The following is a 20429-nucleotide window of genomic DNA, read 5'->3' as shown; positions in this document are numbered from 1 at the left end:
GAAATCCAATGATACTACACCTCCTGGTTACTCACTTTCTACCATTCCTGTTTCATCTTCAAAGAACTCTACTACAAAGCTGTGTTGACTCTGTGATAGTATTTTGGTTTTGTAAAGGTCCTGCTAGTTCCACTTTAATAGTGAATGCAGTATTTTCCTAATGATGAGTGCTAGACAAACCAGCCTAATATTTTCCTGCTTTCTTTCTCCCTCCTTTCATGAACAGAGGTGTAGGTCTTTGCTGCAATCTTGTTAAAACCTATGGAATTTTCGAAGATTTATAATCCCCATGTCCACCATCTCTTGCAACCACGACTTTGAAGACATTCAGGTGCAAGCCATCAGATCCATTGGACTTAACAGGCTTTAGTTTCATTAGTTTTCCCATTACATTTTCTTTTGTAAACTCAGTATACTTGCACATTGAAATGTGACATAATTATAGAGTAAAATAAATAAAATGTAATTATATATTTCCTTTTCTAACTTCCAGAAGAAGTTAGGTTCACTGTTCAAAATGTAAATTTACAAAGATTACCACAATGTTCTCACATAATTGAGAGTTGACTTCTTATTGCAGCTAGAATTCAGATTAATTCAGCACAATGTTTTCTCCATTTAACATAGTGCGAGAAAATGGTAGGAAGTTTCTGTCATCAGTGACACCTTGACTCCATGACAGTTGTGTTTGCCTTTATTTTTGATTAGGCCTTCTGCCACTTTTTTTATAGAATATGGATGACAGTTTGAAATCAGACCTGGATGATGAGTCAGTGTGTGTAAAAGTTGATTACAAGACAAAAGTAGAGGCACTGAAGCTGGAAAATGGCTTCAGCATGACTCAAGTGGCCAACCCAATGGAGCTTCCACAGGGACGGGACTCTATCCCTTTCTCTGTGATTAACAGCGAGGAGGAGGAGGAGGAAGGATTGTACCTCTTTCAGAGCAAGGAGAAGGGGCAAAAGCGGTCAGAGATAGGCCTGAATATGCAAGCTGAGGCTTCAGAGGAGGTTACAGCAAAGGCCCTCTCGTGCTCTGCTGCTCCTCAACTAAACCACCGTCTGATGGAAAGGGAACTGAAAGACCAGTCTTTAAAGATAAATGGCGATATATCTAATTACCGTGACCCTCCTCAGCTAATTCGCTGTTTTCAGGTAAAGTTGAATGTAGGAAACCCCAAGGACCTTTCAACTCCACCATACTGATCTATTTTTCATCATTAAAAACCAAGACACTGCAGCATGTTGGTTTGACATAAACAGCTGAGACAATCTGACTATGTATTTAGATATGTTCAAAGTGTAATATATATCATTTATCCATTTTTATGGAAAGCAGAGGGGAGTTTGATATTGGCTTGCTTCAGTGTCATTGGTTTCTAGACACTGGTAAATTTTGGTGAAGTACTTTTCAAATGACTTGCAATCACATTTGGGAACACAACAAATGTTGCCTTTTCCTAATCTATTTTTACGTTTTAACCCTAATCTACTCCTTGTGCTAATATTGCCATTTGCATGGTGATCATTAACAACATGTATGAAAGGTGGTGATAGAATTGCTTAACACTGTCTTATTTCCACTAAGAAAAATAAAAATCAAGGAATAATCCTTCCTTCTTGACAGGAAGTGGGCAGCATTTTCTGACACCGATTTATTCATGAGTCATGAATTCTGTTTTTGTTGTTTTTAGGTCCTTCTGTTAAACTGCAGTATCATTATTGGCTTTTGTCAGGACCCTGCAAAATTGTAAGATTGTTGCCATGTATTTTATGCTAGTTCTCTCTCTGTTTTGTCTAGCAGTTTCCATCACTAAATTGAAGAATAAGAAATTTGGAAATCACATTTATTATTGAAATTAGTTTTATTTCCTCACTGGATTTGTTTTCACATTTTCTAAGTGTGTCATCGTCATCAATAACAACCATTGCTATTAAATGTGTTGGTTTCTGTGTGAAACTTACTCATTTATCTAAATCTTTTACAGTGACTGCAGTTGTCTGGATTGTTAGGTAATTCCTAACATTGCAGTTTAAAAAAAACTTCCATCTTCAAACAAGGCAGTTGATAGTCAAGTTAATTTGGATATTTGTTTCCTTCATCTCGCAATAACAGATGAGCTTATAAAACATTCGACCTAGCACTTCTATTTTTTTGGGCTAAATCACTCCATGAAGCAAACAACAATGACTGCAACAAAGTAACTTCCAAATTTCCATTTGGTTTTACCAGACTTCACATTTTTCATCTATGATTTTTTTTAAATGTAGAAGATTAATATTAAAGATCTGCTAATGGTTCTTGTGGGAAGGAAATCTTCTGTCTTTATCTGGTCTGGCCTACATGGCACTGCAAATCCACAGCAATGTGGTTAACTTTTCCCTGCCTTCTTAAAATGGTCCAGCAGGCCAGTCTGTCATTCAAAAGCAATTAGGATTGGGCAGTAAATGCTAGCCTTTCTAGTGACACCCACATCTCATGAAAGGATAAAGAAAGAAATTCTGGTGACTGGAGGTCACTGTTTTCTACTGATTCTAAACTTAGAATTCTGATGAAGAAAAAGCACGATCTGTTACTAACTGCTAGATGTTATAAGTGGCTGAAAAAGACCTTCAATCTCAAAGGTACTTTTTTTTTCCACTAATTACATTGGTTTTATGCTTCATATCCAAGTCTTAGAAACTGGGAACAGTAAATGTATAAATTGCTTCCTGTATTTGCTTGGAATCTTGTCAAATCAGCATTGCTAAATGTATGTATTCATGAAATGTGCTATTAGATTGGAGAACCATCATCTTTCTGGTGTATACGTAGAAAGATCCAACAAAAAATATGTGAGGATGAGTAGTGAGAGCCAGTAATATTCATGACAAAATAACTGATCAGTGTCAGAAATGCTCCCTCATCAAAAGTAATCCAGTTTTTTTAATTCAAGGCTGAAATAGCCTCGGTGGCAAAATGATAAATTACAGGTTGCTACAGCAGGGCAATTCTGATCCAGTTGCAGCACTGATTTTCAAGTGCATGGTGCCGCTAAAATGCAATTGAATATTCCCAGAAATAATTTGGAATGGGTAGTAAAAGTAAACTGAAGAGATTTTCCTGCTCTGCTGTTGAGATCTACAGTGCTACATTGTAACCACACTGCATTTGTTTTGCCATTGTCAAAAGTAACTAACACTTAATGCTGTTATCATGCTTTTTCAAAAATTTTCATTTGATATGATTACTGCTTTTCCATTTCCTATAGCCGCCACTTGTAAAGACTCAAACTGTAACCATCTCTGACATGCCCAACTCTGAAAGCGAGATTGCAACAAATGAAGTTCCTGTTGTTCACACTGAAACAAAAACCATCACCTATGAAGCAGCGCAGGTTTGAAATTACTGTAATGTCAGCTTTTGATTATAGATTGAGAATTTAAAATTTGTATTTTAGTTTGGCCTTTTTTTTTGTTTTGGAGGGGTTTTGGTGGAAGATGTGCGTCGTAACTCAGAGCTCAACCAGTGAATGAGCTAGGCCATATCAATGCAAACTTACCCAGATTTGAACTTATTGTTAATTAATATCAGACCTCAGGGATCATCAGTTGGCCTCAGTGCCTATATTAAAATAGTGAAAATTAGTCCCAGTTCATGTTCGGAGTTCACAATCCAATAATTCCTGTATGTTTACAACGGGTGAGCAATGTATCAGTGTCAGCTGTGATGGCCTGTCAGGTAACCTGTGGCCATTCAGTCAGGGCCCACAATGTTGCTGCATTGCACTGTGACCATGCCCATGGCAAACAGCTATATAAGAGACAAAACCAGAAGTTGCTGGAAAGGCTCAACAGATCTGACAGCATCTGTGGAGAGAAATCAGTTAACCTTTTGGGTCCAGTGACCCTTCCTTAGAACGATAGCAATCTGATCTGATTTGCTGTTTGTTGTCCCTTATTGTTTTTGGAGCTTTGCCATTTTAATGTTAGTTATGTTCCCTGTTCATTATCCTTTACTGTCAAACTGGTTTTTTTTGGAGTATTTCAGTCTTTCAGTTGGTCCTCGAATAATACTGGTCTACAGAATTGGCTATTTTAATGTGTTTCTCTCATCCTGCATAATATATAAAATAAACTCTGATAAAACTCTGCTGCCTTTTTCCTAACCTTTCAGTTTTTCAATTCACATCCATGTATTCAAATCTCTCCTTACCTCTGCAATCTTCTCCAGTGCTGTGACCCTTTTAAGAACATGACATGCTTCTAGTCCATTATCTATTGTTGGCTTTCTTTGCACTAAAATTGGAATAGTGCCTTCAGCCATCTAATGCTCTGAAAGTCCCTCCCTAAATCATACTGCCTCTCCATCCTTCTATTAGACTTCCATTTTGAGCTATTTATAAATGTTTATCTAATTATGCCCTTGTGAAGTTCTTTTGAATGTTTTATTACAATAACAGTAGGATAATTAGAGGTCTACAGCACAGGAAAATGTCCAATAAGTCTGCATTGGTCAAAAACAACCTAACTATTCAAATTCCATTTTCCAGAACTTGGCCCATAACTTTGTATGCCTTGACACTGCAAGTGTATGTTTAAATATTCGTTAAATGTCATGATAGTTTCTGCTTCTAGCACCCTTACAGGCAGTAAGTTCCAGCTTTCCACCACTCTGGGTGGGAAATAAAATATTCCTCACATCCCTTCTAAACCTCTTTCACCTTGCCTTAAATCTGTATCACCTCATCATGGATACCTCCACCAAGGGGAAGATATTCTTCCCGTCTACCCCCTCTATGTCCCTCAAAATTCTATACATCTCACTCGTATCTCCCGTTAATGTTCTCTGCTCCGAGAATAGCAATCCCAGGCTTAATAATCTCTCTTCATATCTAAAACTGTTCTGCCCAGTATTAGCCCAGTACTAAATAACTGACAATGATGTAGTAACGTACAAAATAGAAGCAGATCACTCAGCTCCTTGGGTAAGCCCTACCGTTCAATAATAATATGGTTGATCTGCTTATGTTTTGTTACCATGTTTTGAATTCCACATTATCACCTTACACCACCACCACTACCACCAGCGCACACCCGCTTCTGCTGTGCCCCAGATAAACCTTGGTTCCCCTGCCTAACAAGAATCCATCTCTGTCCATCTGCCCATCTCTGCCTTAAAAATATTCAGTGACCCTGCCTTGACCATCTGCTGAGGCAGAGAATTCCAAAGTTTCACATCCATGTGAGAGGAGAAGATAAATCCTTCTCTGTCCTGAAAGTGCAAACCCAAATTTTAAGACGGTACACCCTATTTCATGATTGACTCACATAACATCCTTTCCATGTCCACCATGTTAAAACCACTTAGGTTCTTGTACACTTTTGTCAAGTATCCTTTAGCACTTGTAAACTCCACATGAAACAAGCTCAGTCTGTCCAGCCTTTTCCTCAAAGGAGAACCCACTCATTCCAGGAATCAATCAAGTAAACCTATACTGAGCCGCATCCAATATATTTACGTTCATCCTCAAATAAGAAAACCAAAGCACAGTTTTCGAAATGTGGTCTTATAAATGCCTGGCATAACTGAAGCATAGAATCCTTACTTTTACATCCCTCTTGTTATAAAAGTTAACATCTCATTAGACTTCTTGATTCTGTGCTATACCTACATATTAACCTTATGTCTCACACAACAAAACATCTAAATCCCTCTGCACCTTGGAAATTTAAAGCCATTCTCCCTTTAAGAAATACTGTATTTATCCTGTCAAGGTGACCAACATATCATTTTCCCACATTATACCCCATCTGCCCAGTTCTTGTCAACTTACCCATCTACATCTACTTGCAACTTACTTATGTCTTCTTCATAGCAAACCTTTTCCTACATATCTTGGTGTCATCGGTGAATTAAGTCATCATACCCTTGCCCCATCCCTCCCATCTAAGTCATTGATTTAAGTTGTAAAAGGTTGAGAACCAGCAGAGACATCGGTATGACTCCATTCATCACATGTTAACAAGCAGACAAAAGCCCATTTAGGCATACATGCCAGCCAGTCAGTCTTCTATCCATCCTGATATTTTAATCCTTACACCATGAGCTTATATTTCCTGCAAATGTTTTATGTGGCATTCTGGCAGATGCCTTCTGGAAATCCAAATAAGGTAACTACAGGCTCCACTTTATCCCCTGTATCTATGATCCTGTTTCATCCGTGTTGTAGACTAGATTAGCTTTTAAAAAAATAATCTTAGAATGTGGGTGTCAATGACTGTGTTCACAACTGTAAATCCTCTTTAATGAACATTTTTTTGGAATAATTTTGAAACTTTTTGCAGGCAAATGATGGTAATGGTGACTGTGAACCTGGGGTATTGATGAGTGCTCAAACTATCACATCTGAGACTGTCTCCACCACTACAACCACTCAAATCACAAAGGTACTGAAAGGACATTAAAGAATCTTGAGAATTTCCTTGGAACACTTGATATTGTGTGATTAAAATCTTTCCTACAGTAAAGCATTTGTAAGGTGTTTGAATTTAAATTAGGAGATGTTCTTATTGTGCAGATAAATTCACCAGTGGTATTCTCCAACCAGCCATGGTTCAATGTTCCAATTTAAAGTGAAAAAAGCTGAAATTTATATATCAAAATGAATGCTTAAATAGGATAAAATCTAAGCTGTTTTTATTTCATTTCCTCAGACTATTAAGGGCGGAATGTCAGAAACCAGGATTGAAAAACGAATTGTAATCACAGGAGATAGTGATGTTGACCATGATCAGGTGAAAATGCTTGTTCTTGACTTGGTAGTGAGTTTCCTGTTTACACTTGTATTTTTCTAAAATTTTTATTCTTTTTCTGTCCAAAAGTGTTATCACACACAACTCAGTGTCTCCCACCACCAAAGTCAACATAACTTTTCTTTGGCTTGTTTCGAACTAGGCACCACCACCAGTAAAAGCATCAATGTATCGAATAGAATATTTACAAGCAAAGCCCATTATGAGCAATGAAAACTGTCAGGCTTCATTTTTAAAAAATGGTCTTGAGTCAGGAATTCAATGTTCAAGCCAACAAATAATGTGATGGACCTGATCTTGTTAGTGAATAACTATGGTTTTATAATGCAGTCTAAGCACAACTGGTAAATTATTAATTAGTTATCTCTGGAGAATTATCCCCAATTTTAAAATTATTTCCTCACAGTTTAAACCATGGAGTGACCTAATATGTCTTCTCCACCAATATCAATATTCATCCCCCTGTTAGAATGCAAAAATAAAGTTGGAATTCTTAAGGCCGTTTCTTAACTATGTCTTCTCCTCCCTTAACCCTGAATAAGTCGCAGTCGGATGATTTCTAAGTATAGCATTGCAATCTTTTAACCCTGCGGTGCAGTGTGTTGTAGCACTGTGATGCACCTGTACCATGTGCATTGCACTCATTTACATCTGCTTCAGACTGAAATTAGCAGTTTAATCTGAGTTTTTTTTCTCTATGTTGCTTGATTCAAGGCACAACATTTTAGTCAATGAATATTTTGCATCAGTCCTTTTTAAAAATTTTACTGAACACATTGAAAAATGCAAACAAAACCTACAACTAATTTATGTATCTCAACAGTGTATGAGAGCAATGTAATTATTAGGCAAATAAACGGATATTTAGTAATTTGTTCCATATTTTAACACTCATGTTTACAGGCTTTGGCACAAGCCATCAAGGAAGCCAAAGAGCAGCATCCTGATATGTCAGTGACGAAGGTAGTGGTCCATCAAGAAACAGAAGTGGCTGAGGAATAAGACGAGGTAAATTTTTTACTACTTACTTTCGACTTTGCTATTAGAGATTTAAAGATTAATTGACAAGTACACACGTTGCTTAAGCAGCAGTCAAATTTGGTGCAGTTATTGAATTAACATGCATTCAGTTTTCAGCTGCTAATGTGGAAGACTCCGCTTTATGGTGGGGGTGGGTGGACAGAGTCAGCATGAAACAGAGGGACTTGGTAGAAGGCCACTTTGCAGCCATAACACATAGGCAAGTTGGGTAAACTGGTTGCGGTTGGGACTGTCACCACTCACCTCAGGAGCTACCAGCAATCTTGGTAGCAAAAGATCTCAGTAGTGGGCGCTGTCCAAGAGTAAGCATGGAGAGTGTGAATAGCTACCACTGAAAGTACCACTCCAGGGTTTTAGTGGTAATTGATCTGAGAGCTAGAGAGGGAATTAGGGGGCTTTATCTGTAGAGTCAGAGTGTTGTACAGCATGGAAACAGGCTTCCGTACCAACTAGGTTTCCTCAGCTGAATTTTCCCATTTACTTGTGTTGGTTTGTATCCCTCTAAACCTTTCCTATTTTATGTACCTGTCCAAATGTCTTTTAGATGTTGTAATTGTACCCACCTCTACTACTTCCTCCGGCAGCTCGAGGGCAGTGAGTGCAGAAGGAGTGCTTTTTTTCATCTGAGACATAATTAGCCTGCCTATTCCACCAATCCATGCCACCTATGTTGATGTGTAGGCAGCATATTTTCCTAGCTAGTATGTCTAATATGACTCTGCAGACTTGCTGAGTTTCTCCAGCACGGTCTGTTTTTATTACTGACAAACTTCACCATCCTTTTTAGATTATTCTTTTAAATATAATGGGTGAGCTACCAATTTCAGCATGTCCAACTAATGTATTATGGGGTCAGCAGAAGGAATACATTGAGGAGGTAAGCTATGTGTCCCCACAATTCAAAGTAGATGGGCATGTAATATCGCAGTCTGTATCTTGAATGTAGCAAGGAATGTCATCCAAGGAGACCTCAAATTAAAGACTTGTCTTTACTTGTCTTTACTATTGAACATTGGTACATGTATATTACAGAAACCTGGTTTGAATATTTTCATCTGTTAGCTAATCTAGATCTTTAGAAACACAATCTGCTTCTACACTCCACTTTGAACAACAATCTGTGCTTTCGGCTATTCCGCTTCTGCAGAAGGCTTATGGATAAAAGAGTAGTGTAAAACTTTGTTGTTACAAGTTCACTAGATGCTGTTATCGAGGCACAACTTGCCACGCAGCCTAAAGCATGCTCTTCCTCAGGGAGTGAAAATTAACAGATTCCAAATACCATCAACGTTAGTTGAGCAATAACATTGTGAATAAAGTAAACCACTTGACCAGTTTTGTGCAGATTGCTGAGACTTGGAGAAGACAAGAATATACTTCTAATCTACTAAATAAGAATAAGTAGCCTCAGACATTTTGCATGTTAAATTGTGCGAGTTTTGATGTAAAATTGTGACTCTTGGTGGTTTGTTTGGCCTACCATGTGGTAATTTCTTTTTGTTTTACAGAAGAAAATGCTGAAACCAACTTCTTTTCAAGTCTTACTGCTTGACCATGCAATGGAATATTTTTATATCTTTTCAGGATTTGACCACTGCCATTTGTTTATTTAGCAGACCTTCAATAATCACCAATTCTTATAAAATGGAACCAAGTACACAAAGGACATTTGACACAAGAATTCCAAGCCATGGTGTAAACTTGGACTCTGTTTTCTTTGATTTTTTTTTAAAATTACATGGAAACATTCTATTTGATACAGTTTTGGATCTGTAGGTTTTTACATATTTGAATACTTAAAAACACATGCTGAGAAAACTGCTTTGCTTTTGTGTTCTTTCTCCACTGGCTGATTTAGTGTAAAAGGCATAAAATTAAGTTTCAGCATTTAGGCTGACAGGTTGTGTGTGGACAGTGGAGAAATGAAATTCCAGCACTGTTTAATCATGAAGCATTTTATACTGTGAATTAAAGGAGCTGTGAATAGTTGTGAACTTCTGACACTTCAATTTCTCAGATCTTAACAAAGGAAATCTTAATTTCACCCATCCAGAGCCGCCTCCTTTTTTATTTTACATTTACAAGCTGGTGTATCCTTTTTCAGATCGACTGCTTTTAAAACAAAATTCTCCAGGTACAAGCCTGATGGTTTGGTCAGTTTTAATGGGATTTTGATAAACAACGATTGAAACACAAAAGCTTGCTTAAAATGAAAAGACTCTCGGTGTTTGATGGGCAGTTTTTAAAATGTTTATTCCATTTTTAAAGGTAAACCCGGAAAGGGGTTTAGCAAAAGGGTATAGCAGCTTTGATATTAGCAGGAAGTTGTACAAGGCTTCAGAATACCAAACCAAAAAAAACTCACATTAGGTAGGATTGTGATCATCAGTGCTAAATTAATTAAAATTGATTAAATTATTCAGAATTTTTTTAAAGTATGCTCTTTTACTTATGCTTCAGAATTTAAAGAAAAGTCTGATGAAATTTCAAAATATACATTGTCTCGACTGGATAATTTAACTGTTAATATATTTTAATGGATTATTTGTAATCTATTATGTTATGTTTCTGTATAAAGATTCCTGTTTTCCTGCCAGCAGAGGTTATCCAGCCCAGGATGTTGCTGAATAAAAGACTTAAGTGCCTCAAGAAACAAGTATCATTTGCAGATTAGACAGCTCTTGAGGCTGTGAAATAACTTTTAGTTTTTATGATGTAAATCAGAAGAAAATCCCAATTTCTCATGCACATTGACATATACAGTGTGCAGTGTTGAAAATAACATCCAAAAGCTTATGATCCCAATCCTACTGTGAAAGTAGCTCCATATTTTAATTCCATTCTTTGTGGATGTCATCTCTACCAATTGAAGGATTTTTGTAAAGTTCTTTTATACACTTGTATAGAATTAGCGATTTTTAAAATCTTTACTCATTGATTTTAATATTAGGGTACCGTTTGAATGAAGATTTTTTTTAAAAAGTCATGGGATCTTTGTAGATATTAATTAGTAGGAATTATCTCAGTGTTGTGGGACTTGAATCACACCATGATCATACCGATGATGTAATAGGAAAGTTCAATAGTTGCATTTGGTAGCCTGAACTATTTACTGAATTCTTCCTTTTATGGCTTTTTGAATACAATTTTAAAGAAATAAAACATTTTGATCATAAAACTGAATTGTAAAACCTTTGAATCCATTGTGATTGTGTGGACTTAATTATCCCCATTGCTGTCATTCAAAATCCAGTTCATTGTTGTTATTTATTTCTGAAACCAGGCGGTAACATTCTGAATGTAAACTGCCATTTTCACTGTGTAAAATGCTGAGAATCCAACCCTATGAAAGAAACCTCAGAATCTTAACACACGAAAGAAATAAAACAAATATTTAAATTTCAGTCCATCATCCTTCATGTATTTGTGAATGTGATTGGTTATATAACCAATCTTTTGACTACCTGGCTTTATTTATTACCTGACCTATCATGTAGTAGGTAACAATGGACCAAGAGAATTTTGCAAGTGTAATTTGAATGTACAGTGTCAGATGTTGAGTCTTCCAAACTTATTAACACTTTTGTAAACTTCTAACATGTATTTTTGATGATTTAGCAAGTTTACGCAGAAATCAGATTGCTGAAAGAATATTTGAAGAACAGCACTCAATTTATTTGCAATGAGCTTTTACAGTAAATCCAACATATTAAGTAATGTTCATACCAGTTTCCAAGTTAACAAGAAATTGCATTATAAGACTGATGCTCCAGTAATGCTTCATTTCATAATTATATTTAGTTGGCCACCCTTTTGAACACTGTACATCTTGGCTTTCTTCAATGGAAATTGTGACTAGCCAATAATAAATACGATGAATGCACACAGATGACTGTGTACTAAATCTTTATGCACTCTTTCTCTCTGGGAGTACGTGATGAGTTCAAATTGAGTGTTGGCAGCCAGATGTTTACACTTATGCATATTTCAAATATTAATGTTTGCGCAACCTACATATAAAATTAAAACAGCTGGTAGCAAATTGTCTGTCCGATCCTTGTGTACGCTAAGTATAACCGTGTTTTTATTCTAATCAGCAACATGAGCAGTACTGCTTAAAGCTCTGAATAGTGGTTAGCACAGTAGTTGAGCACGTTTCCCTTTCATCTTTGGAATCTCTTTTGCAGTCCATCTGCTTACTATAACAATGATGAGGGTGGTGAATTTGGTCCAATATCAATACAGATCTTTGTGGATAATTATCTTACAGTACTGTACTGCCCAACATTCAATTATAATTGATAGTTTCAGTGAGATGATAAAAATAGCTGTACAGGGAAATAGAAACATTACAATAATGTAGCACGTTATCTTTAGAAACCATTAGGAAATACTTCTGCCTTGCTTTATTCTGTAGATGTATGAGAGTACTATTGCAAACTACCTGTTGCTGTATTAAACACTAAAAGAGTCAAAAATACCCATTTACCTGCTGCCTTCTAAGCTCATTCAGGAGGGTTACCAGAGTTCAATTTGTTTCATTTTCTCTCATTGAACAAAAGGCTTAACCAAGTCCCGGGCCACTTAGTTTTTCAGCATTATAATGTAAGTAACTTAAAGGTTTCCTCACAAAACTAAGGAAGGTTTCTAGAAATTTCACGAAAACAGAAGATAATGTAACATTATTTCTCAGCTCTTGATAGCTCTGCTGTTTGAAATGCTAAATCATGAAGGAACACACGTTCAGCTCACTAAATGAATTGATCTCAACTAGAGAAGCACAAGGAGATCTACAACAGGATTCAGTGATTCTGATTTAAAAAGAGGAGGAGATTGCATGGTATTCATGTTGAACAGTTGCTATCCAGTGATCCCATAATCAGTATACCTCCAGCTCCTCCTCCTCCTTCCCCTTCCTCTGCCCCCACCCCTGTTTCCTCCTTTGGATGTATACGTTCTTCAGTTTGTTGACGACATATTTGGGTTCGGCTGGAATGTTGCTCTTGATCAAATTTGCCTTTCAGTGCTTGTGGTTTTCCTTTTATTTAAATAATGGTCACTTGAACATGCAGCCATTTAATGTAACCAGAACACAAGACTAAATTAATGCCTTCATAAGAGAAGGAAACATGATTTTTAAAATGTTGTTTCTGCATCCCCAATTGTTACTGCCACCAATGGCAGAGAGTAGTAGACTTTGACAACACTCTGATCAAAAGCAGTTATTGCTGTGTAAGTTAGTTTCTTCCAAAGGCAATTTGTTCATTTGTCGACATTTACTCTGAGTGCCATCTCTGGATTTCTGTGCTGCCTTGAAAATGTCATCTGCAAAATACAACTAATAAGTGTGAATGATAATGTAGAGTTTAATTATTGTCTGTTGTAGACGTATTGCTAAATCATCTTTTGTAGTTTGAGGAAAATGATCATAGGATTTTAAAGTTTAATCTGCTATGAAATGAACTTCCTCATGGGATAAGAGAATTGTAATTATTGTGACGATGCCTAGTGGATGTCTGCTGCTGACATTCATGTGACTACCTTGACCATTATTTTAATTTTCAAATTAATGAAAATATTAAATTACAAGCTAGATTTGAATAAACAAACATTGTGTAGAGCTGATGAGTGGTTAAGACTGCAGACCTTTGAAGCTAGATCTTGTTTTGCATGTCATGTCTGTAGTTGGACATGTCAAAAACAGACCACTAGGTGATAATCAGTAACAATATCCTCGTAGTCATAATTATCCAGCACAGAAACAGACTCTTTGGCCCAACTCGTCTATACCAATCAAATATTCTAAAGTGCCCATATCCCTCTAAACACCTTCCTATTCATTTACCCATCCAGATGCCTTCTAAATGTTGCAAATGTACTTCCTCTGGCAGCTTGTTCCATACACACACCACTCTTTTGCGTTGAAAAAGCTGCCCCTCAAGTCTCTTTAATACCCTCCCACTGCCATCTTAAACCTATGCCCTCAGTTTTGGACTCCCCTACCCCGGGAAAAAGACCTCGGCTATTCACCCTATCCATACCTCTCATGATTTTGTAAACCTCTACAAGGTCACCCCCCCCCCCCCCCCCCCCCCCCCGGCCTCTGACGCTCAAGGGAAAGCAGCCCGAGCCTATTCAGCCTCTCCCTGTAGCTCAAACCCTTGTAAACATCCTTGTAAATCTTTTCTGAATCCTTTCAAGTTTAACAACAACTTTCCTAAAGCAGGGAGGCTAGAATTGAGTGCAGTATTCTAAAATCTGAGCCAGCTTTCCGTTTCATAACCTAAGGGCACCATGCCTGCTGTCACAGCTGAGAACAGTTAAATCTGGGGCAGAATTTAAACCTGGGTTCCTCCTGCTCTATCTGAATGAGTTGGGGTCACTACCTTTCTCAGCCAAAGGAAGCCTTCACCTTTGAAAAGTAAATGTTAAGCTGAGTGAAGTTAATCACTTGATCAGAATTCTTGCTTGTTTTCAAGAACAAGTGGGGATTGTAGTTGGAGAATGTAAAAATCAGCCAGTTCTGTTGCTTATATAATTATGACATAAGTAAATAAATGCTTTTTTAAAACTATGCAGCTAAATACTTGAACAATACAACACACTTTGCCTTGGTGCAATTTATTAGCAAGAAATATGCTAAAAACAAGCTCGTACAGAGATTTTGTACAAGATTTCAGTGTTGTATGCAAAACATCTGTTTAACATTAAGTCGTTAATGCTGCAGTCGTGTTCAGTTGTCAAAAGGGACTGTATAAGTATCCAAGTTAGTCACTCAAGTCTGCACAATCTGTTCCAAACTTGAATATTTCATGCAGATATAATTTGTGACAATTTTCAGCTTTCTTCCTGAAAGGTATATGTGAGCTACATTTACATGTAACCAATCTGCTCAGATGTGTTATGACACCCCTCAGCAATAGGTGGACCTTGAACCCAGACTCTCTGATCCAGAGGTAAGGACACAATCATTGCACTACAAGACCCCTGGAGCCATGCTATTGTTTGTCTTTTTCTAGCCATACTTCAAATAGAACCACATGGATTGCTTGGGTTTAATTAAGTTGACCTGTAAACAGTAAACCACCCTATTCTGCAGACTTTGAATTTTTCATTTCTTTAAAAAATGTTGGATTACTCAAAATACATCTTCAAACACAGCTGTTCTGTCAATATGGTTCCCCTCAATAATACTGACCTGTTTTCTGACTTTTTGTACATTCTGGAATATGTTCTAGTGGCAACTTTTCCAAGTTATCTTGGACTCAAGTTTTTAATGATCCCTCCCACATTCCATTGGTTGGAATCATACTTAGCACAAATGAGAATGTTTATGGTTGTTGGAAATCAGTTATCTCTGCTAGGACGCCACTGCAACAATTCTTTGAGATAGTGTCCTAGGTCGAAGCATCTTCAGCTTTGTAATTAGCAGTCACCAAATGTTCAACACCATTTGGGATTGCTCGGGTACTGAAGCAGTTCATGTCCATATGCGACAAGATCTGGATAGCATCCAGGCTTTGGGCTGATAATGACAAGTGACATTTGCACCACACAAGTCCTGGGGGTTACCACTGACCAGAAATTAAACTGTACCAGCTATCTAAATCCTTAGCTACGAGATCAGCGATGGAAATTCTATGACAAGTAACTTATTACGTGATTTCCCTTATGATTGTCCATCATCTGCAAGGCACCAGTAAGGAGTGTGATTGAATATTATCTGCCTGTTTGGATGAGTACAGCTTTAACAACATTCAATAAGCTCCTAACCATTCAGGACAAAGCAGCTCCCATTCATCACCATAAAACATTCACTCCAAAATTGGACTGTTGCAGTGTGCATTCCATCTACAAGCTGCACTGGAGCAAGTCAACAAAGGGGCACCTGCAAGTTTTCCTCCACGTAGCATCCTGACCTGGAATTATATCACTCTTCCCTCACAGTTGCAAGGTCAAAGCCTGGACCACCTCCACTACCACCACAGTCGGTAAATCTACATTACCTGAAACTCAGCTCAGAAAGAATTTCTCAATGGTTGTTAGGGCTAGACGCTAAGTGCTGGGCTAGGCATTGACTGCCTCACGCCCTCATCTCATGAATGATAAAACACAACTTTTTTCCTGAATGGGAAATAAACATTACAACCGATTTTTCAATGTTAACTCCACTTTCCCACCAGATCCCCCTATGCTATGGGGATGTATTTGGAGCAGTATAATGTACTATATCCATAACGTACAATGAAACAGTTTTGTTACCTTAATTATTCTTAATAAGGCTAGGTGTCTCGTACTAGCAGACATGAAATACACTTGTTGGTGTGGTGTATTAGACATTTTCTGACAATGTAGATGCATGTCTGAAATAGTCACCATAGCCACATCTGGAGTCAGTTAACCTTTTCAATTAGACACCATTATTTAAAAAATTGTTTAAAAATAATCATTGGTATACAGCATGGCACTGGATGTGATTTCAGTGGTCAAAAGTTAACATTGGGGGGTCTCTGCATCTCTAACTTTGCCCAGTAAAATCTGTCAGAGAGATGGCAAGAACTGCAGATGCTGCAGTCGGAGACAACAGCGTGGAGATGGAAGAAAACAGCAGGCCAGGTAGCATCAGAGGAGCAGCAAAGTTGATGTTTTGGGTTGGGACCCTTCTTCAATTTCTAGGCTCATTTTCCACCGTTTCGTCCGTATCCCTTTAAAACCTTCCTATTCATACATGTTTCCACCTGCCTTTCAAATGTTGTAATTGTACCAGCCTCCACCACTTCCTCTGGCAATTCATTCCATACACGCACCACCCTCTGTGAGGAAAAAAATGCCCCTTTTAAGTATTTCCCCTCTCCCCTTAAACCTATACCCTCTAGATTTGGACTCTTCGATCTCGCTAAAAGATCATGTTTATTTATTCTACTCATGCCCTATATCAGCCTCTGATGATCCAGGGAAAATTGCCCGAGTCTATTCTGCCTCTCCCTATAGCTCCAACCTTGGCAACAACCTTGTAAATCTCTGCTGAACCTTTTCAAGTTTCACAACATCCTTACCGAAGCAGGGAGATCAGAATTGCATGCAGTTTTTCAATAGTTGTTCACTTGTTCACTCATACAGCACAGAAACAGACCTTTCGGTCCAACCAGTCCATGCTGACCAGAATCACAAGCTAAACCAGCCCCACCTGCCTATTCCTAGACATATCCCTCCAAATCCTTCCTATTCATGTAGCTATGCCTTCTAAGCATTGTAATTGTGCCTACATCCACCACTTCCTCTGTAAGTTCATAATCTGTAATAAATTTGTCAGCCATAAATTCTCCGGTCTAACCAAAGTCCTGTACAGCCAGCCGCACAGTGCAGTTTGCTTTTATTTCATATAGGTTCAGGCATTTCTCCACATTTGGACTGCACTTGAATTTAATCCAATGGAATGCTCCATAGAGTATTCTATTTTTTTTAACTACAAGTAATTTTGGATGACAATCCAATACAGTCACATGACTGATGTCATTACAGAATTTTGCAGTTTCATCTTGTTCTTTTAGTGTTAGGTTTACTCCTGATAATCTGCTCTTGAATTTGTTAGAATATCAAAATCCATTAATCCTTCCTTTTGTTTTTAATGATCTAATTATTTCAAGCTATGTAAAGATTTTGCATCAATTTCCTTTCCAGGATGGTTTCCAGGGCACTAGTTTACTTTTCGGTCTATGGTGGAACTGAGGTTGTCAGGAGACTATTCAGTTCTAAAAGCATTAAAAGTGACCTCTGTCCCATTCCTTTGTAAATTCATGTGAATATCTGCAACATGATTAGTATCCTTGACAAATCTTACCCTACCCTATCCCAATTGCTGCTAACATACTGCTAGCAAGATCAGCTAACTCCACACTGATCACATAATTAAAATGGAACTTTTCTGGTGAGTGAAACGTAGCTTCGCAGGCTGACATGGAATAATAAAGGGGAAGGCTTTGTGTTCATTTTTTGTTGGCCAAATTTTAGCGAAAAGATAAATTCGGTGTTCAAAATGACTTCAATATCAGTGACCCTCCAAAGTAAGTTTGTAAACAAACAAGTGCCAGTTAGCTTTTTCATAATTATAGAGCTTGATGAATAACAGTGAATTTTAACAAATTGGTTGGGTAATACTGAAAAAAGTTAGGGTCCAATGCCACTACAAGTAACACTTGCAGGAAATTAAGAGAATCCTGGAAAAAAAACTGAAAAATGTACATCAAAGGCAGGTCATCACAGAGCATTGCAGCAATAACAGTTGGAGATTTTTAAAAAAGCATTAAAATACTTTGTTTTTTAAATGTTTAACTTAATGAATACCAGGATGAAACATTGGAAAGAAAAAGCAAACTGCACAGAGGGTCTGGAGAGGCAAATGATAGGCATCACATCTCGCTGAGATAGTGTGCAGGAAATCAAAGCATGCTACTTCCAGAGTTGTCACAGAAGTTAAAAGATTTTTTTTAAATTTGAAGAATTCTCCAATTTTCCTGACTTTCAAATTCATGTTGACCAAAGGTACAGACCAAGTTTCTGTACTTAACCAGAAATAATATACTTTAGCTATAGGTAAACAGCTCTGCCGAACCCATTGGTATGTAACCACAGACAGGAGGAAAATAATATAATGGATGGATGATGAACCAGGAAGGCACTTCACTGGTTGCAGTTCACAGGCCTTGCCAAGATGATTCTTGCCCAGATCAGGCCCTTGTTTCTTGGTCAGTCTTTCTTTCAGGCTTATCCACTTATTTGCAGGAGACATAGAGTGGCTAATTTACTCTTAAAGGATCTTTGACATACTAATTAAAAGTCACAGCCTAGAGCTATTACTGAAAGAAAAATAATCTAGTTTTCTTTGGGTTTAAAGTGGCTTTTGCTGCAGCGACAGCTCATAAGGTTATTGTAATTCTAAAAGATTCCCCTATCTTGTTCACAGCACCAAGCTGCCCAACTATCTTAGAACCAACCACATAGCTTTTGGCAGGCAGAAGGCCTTTGTCATCAATCACTGGTCACGAGTCCAGACTAATCAGCTACTTGTTGCTGACCCAAGCTCCATTTGTATGTAATCTTTCAGTTCCAGCTCATCTACAAACAACACTTCTACTGCTGGAAATAGCAGCTGTTTAAACAGTGGTTACAATGAAAAGGGGGTTAATTATTAAAACATGCAGAAATCATCCAGCAATCTTTGGTTTTAATACAATTCTTTATATATATAAGAAAATATTGTTCAGCAACAGGTCTAATTTGACAGGGAGCAATTAATGAAATACAAATAGATTTAATACTTCTATTCAAGTAGGGAAGGAGGCAGAAAAGGCCTCCTCCCTGTTAGCTAGTTAGCTTGATGTCGGTCATAGGGAAGGTGTTAGAATTAATCATTAAGAAGATTATAACTAGGGACTTAATACTCAAAAAGGTAAATCAATAAGAGTGTTGTTTTGTGAAATGGAAATTGTGCCTAACCAATATAAATTCATTGAAGGGTAGTGTGGCAGTGTGGATAAAGGAGATCCCACTGATGCATTCAGACTTTCAGAAGGATGCAATAACGTTTTATGTGGAAACATGCCGAAAGAGACGTTCATGGTATACACAGTAACTCTTGCATGGACAGCAGGTTGGCTTGCTGGTAGGCAGACAGGAGAGAGCATATGCATTAATGGGTCTATTCGAGATTGGCATCTGTGATGAATGGAGTCATACAAGGATCTGGAATGGAGTCATACAAGCTGGGCCCTCAATGTTTTACAGTTTCAAATCAGTGGCTTTGACAAGAGATGAAAGGCTCAGTGACAAAGACAGATAGGAAAGTATGTTGTGACCTAGCAACATCAGCGTGCATTCTTGTTAAGTGAGTGTGTAAAAAATCTGACAGTTGGAATATAAGCAGGAACTTTGGCAGGAATAATAAAAAAAAGTTGTGTAATTTAAACAGAACAAATGCAAAATTCGGGGGTGCAGAAGACCCAGGTGTTCTAGTTCATGAGTCACAAATCGTTATTGTACACATATTATCAAGTGATTAAGGTGGCTAATGGAATACCATCCCTTATTACAAAAGGAATCCAACATAAATGAAGCACAATATTCTTACTTTTATATAAGGCATTGATGAGACCACAGCCAGATATAGTGGGTAGTTTCAGTCTCCTTATTTAAAGTACTATAAAAATGTATTGGAAGTGGTTCACAGGAGGTTTACTAGATTGATATTTGCAGTGAGTTGGCTGTTTTATAAGAAAGTAGGACAAAAACAGAAGTTGCTGGAAAAGCTCAGCAGGTCGGGCAGCATCTGTGAAGGGAAAAAACAAGAGTTAACGCTTTGGGTCTGGTGACCCTTACTCAGCATCTGCAGTTCTTTTGGTTTTTAAGAAGTAAGTGGGCTTGTTTTCATGGAGTTTAGAAAAGCAAGGGATGATTTGATTGATGTTTATAATGGTCTGAGTGGTCTTGATAAGACAGATGTGGAAAGGATGTTTACTTTTGTAAGAGGAGTCCAGGACTGGGAGACCACTATTTCAAAATTAAGCATTGCCCTTTTAGTACAGAGGTGCCGTGAAT

The 20429-nt window shown here is 37.6% G+C and overlaps 1 protein-coding gene across 13 annotated transcripts in view; it reads left to right on the top strand.

Moving 5' to 3' along the window:
- The window catches only part of epb41a (erythrocyte membrane protein band 4.1a), a 175183-nt gene extending 167381 nt beyond the window's left edge, over positions 1-7802 (top strand). For 9 of the 13 annotated variants that reach the window (XM_059654380.1, XM_059654382.1, XM_059654381.1 and 6 more), the window contains 5 exons: positions 732-1154; positions 3251-3376; positions 6327-6428; positions 6696-6776; positions 7698-7802. In XM_059654380.1, coding sequence (XP_059510363.1) covers positions 732-1154; positions 3251-3376; positions 6327-6428; positions 6696-6776; positions 7698-7796 — 831 coding nt within the window. In that variant the 3' untranslated portion in view covers positions 7797-7802. The remainder of the gene's footprint in view (positions 1-731; positions 1155-3250; positions 3377-6326; positions 6429-6695; positions 6777-7697) is intronic. The other 4 variants (XM_048557944.2, XM_059654389.1, XM_059654390.1 and 1 more) reach the window with 1 other exon arrangement.
- The last annotated feature ends 12627 nt before the right edge of the window (positions 7803-20429 follow it).

Source organism: Stegostoma tigrinum, chromosome 24 (assembly GCF_030684315.1).
Source record: "Stegostoma tigrinum isolate sSteTig4 chromosome 24, sSteTig4.hap1, whole genome shotgun sequence".
Classification (NCBI taxonomy): Eukaryota; Metazoa; Chordata; class Chondrichthyes; order Orectolobiformes; family Stegostomatidae; genus Stegostoma; species Stegostoma tigrinum.
This window is presented reverse-complemented; position numbering and strand designations above follow the sequence as displayed.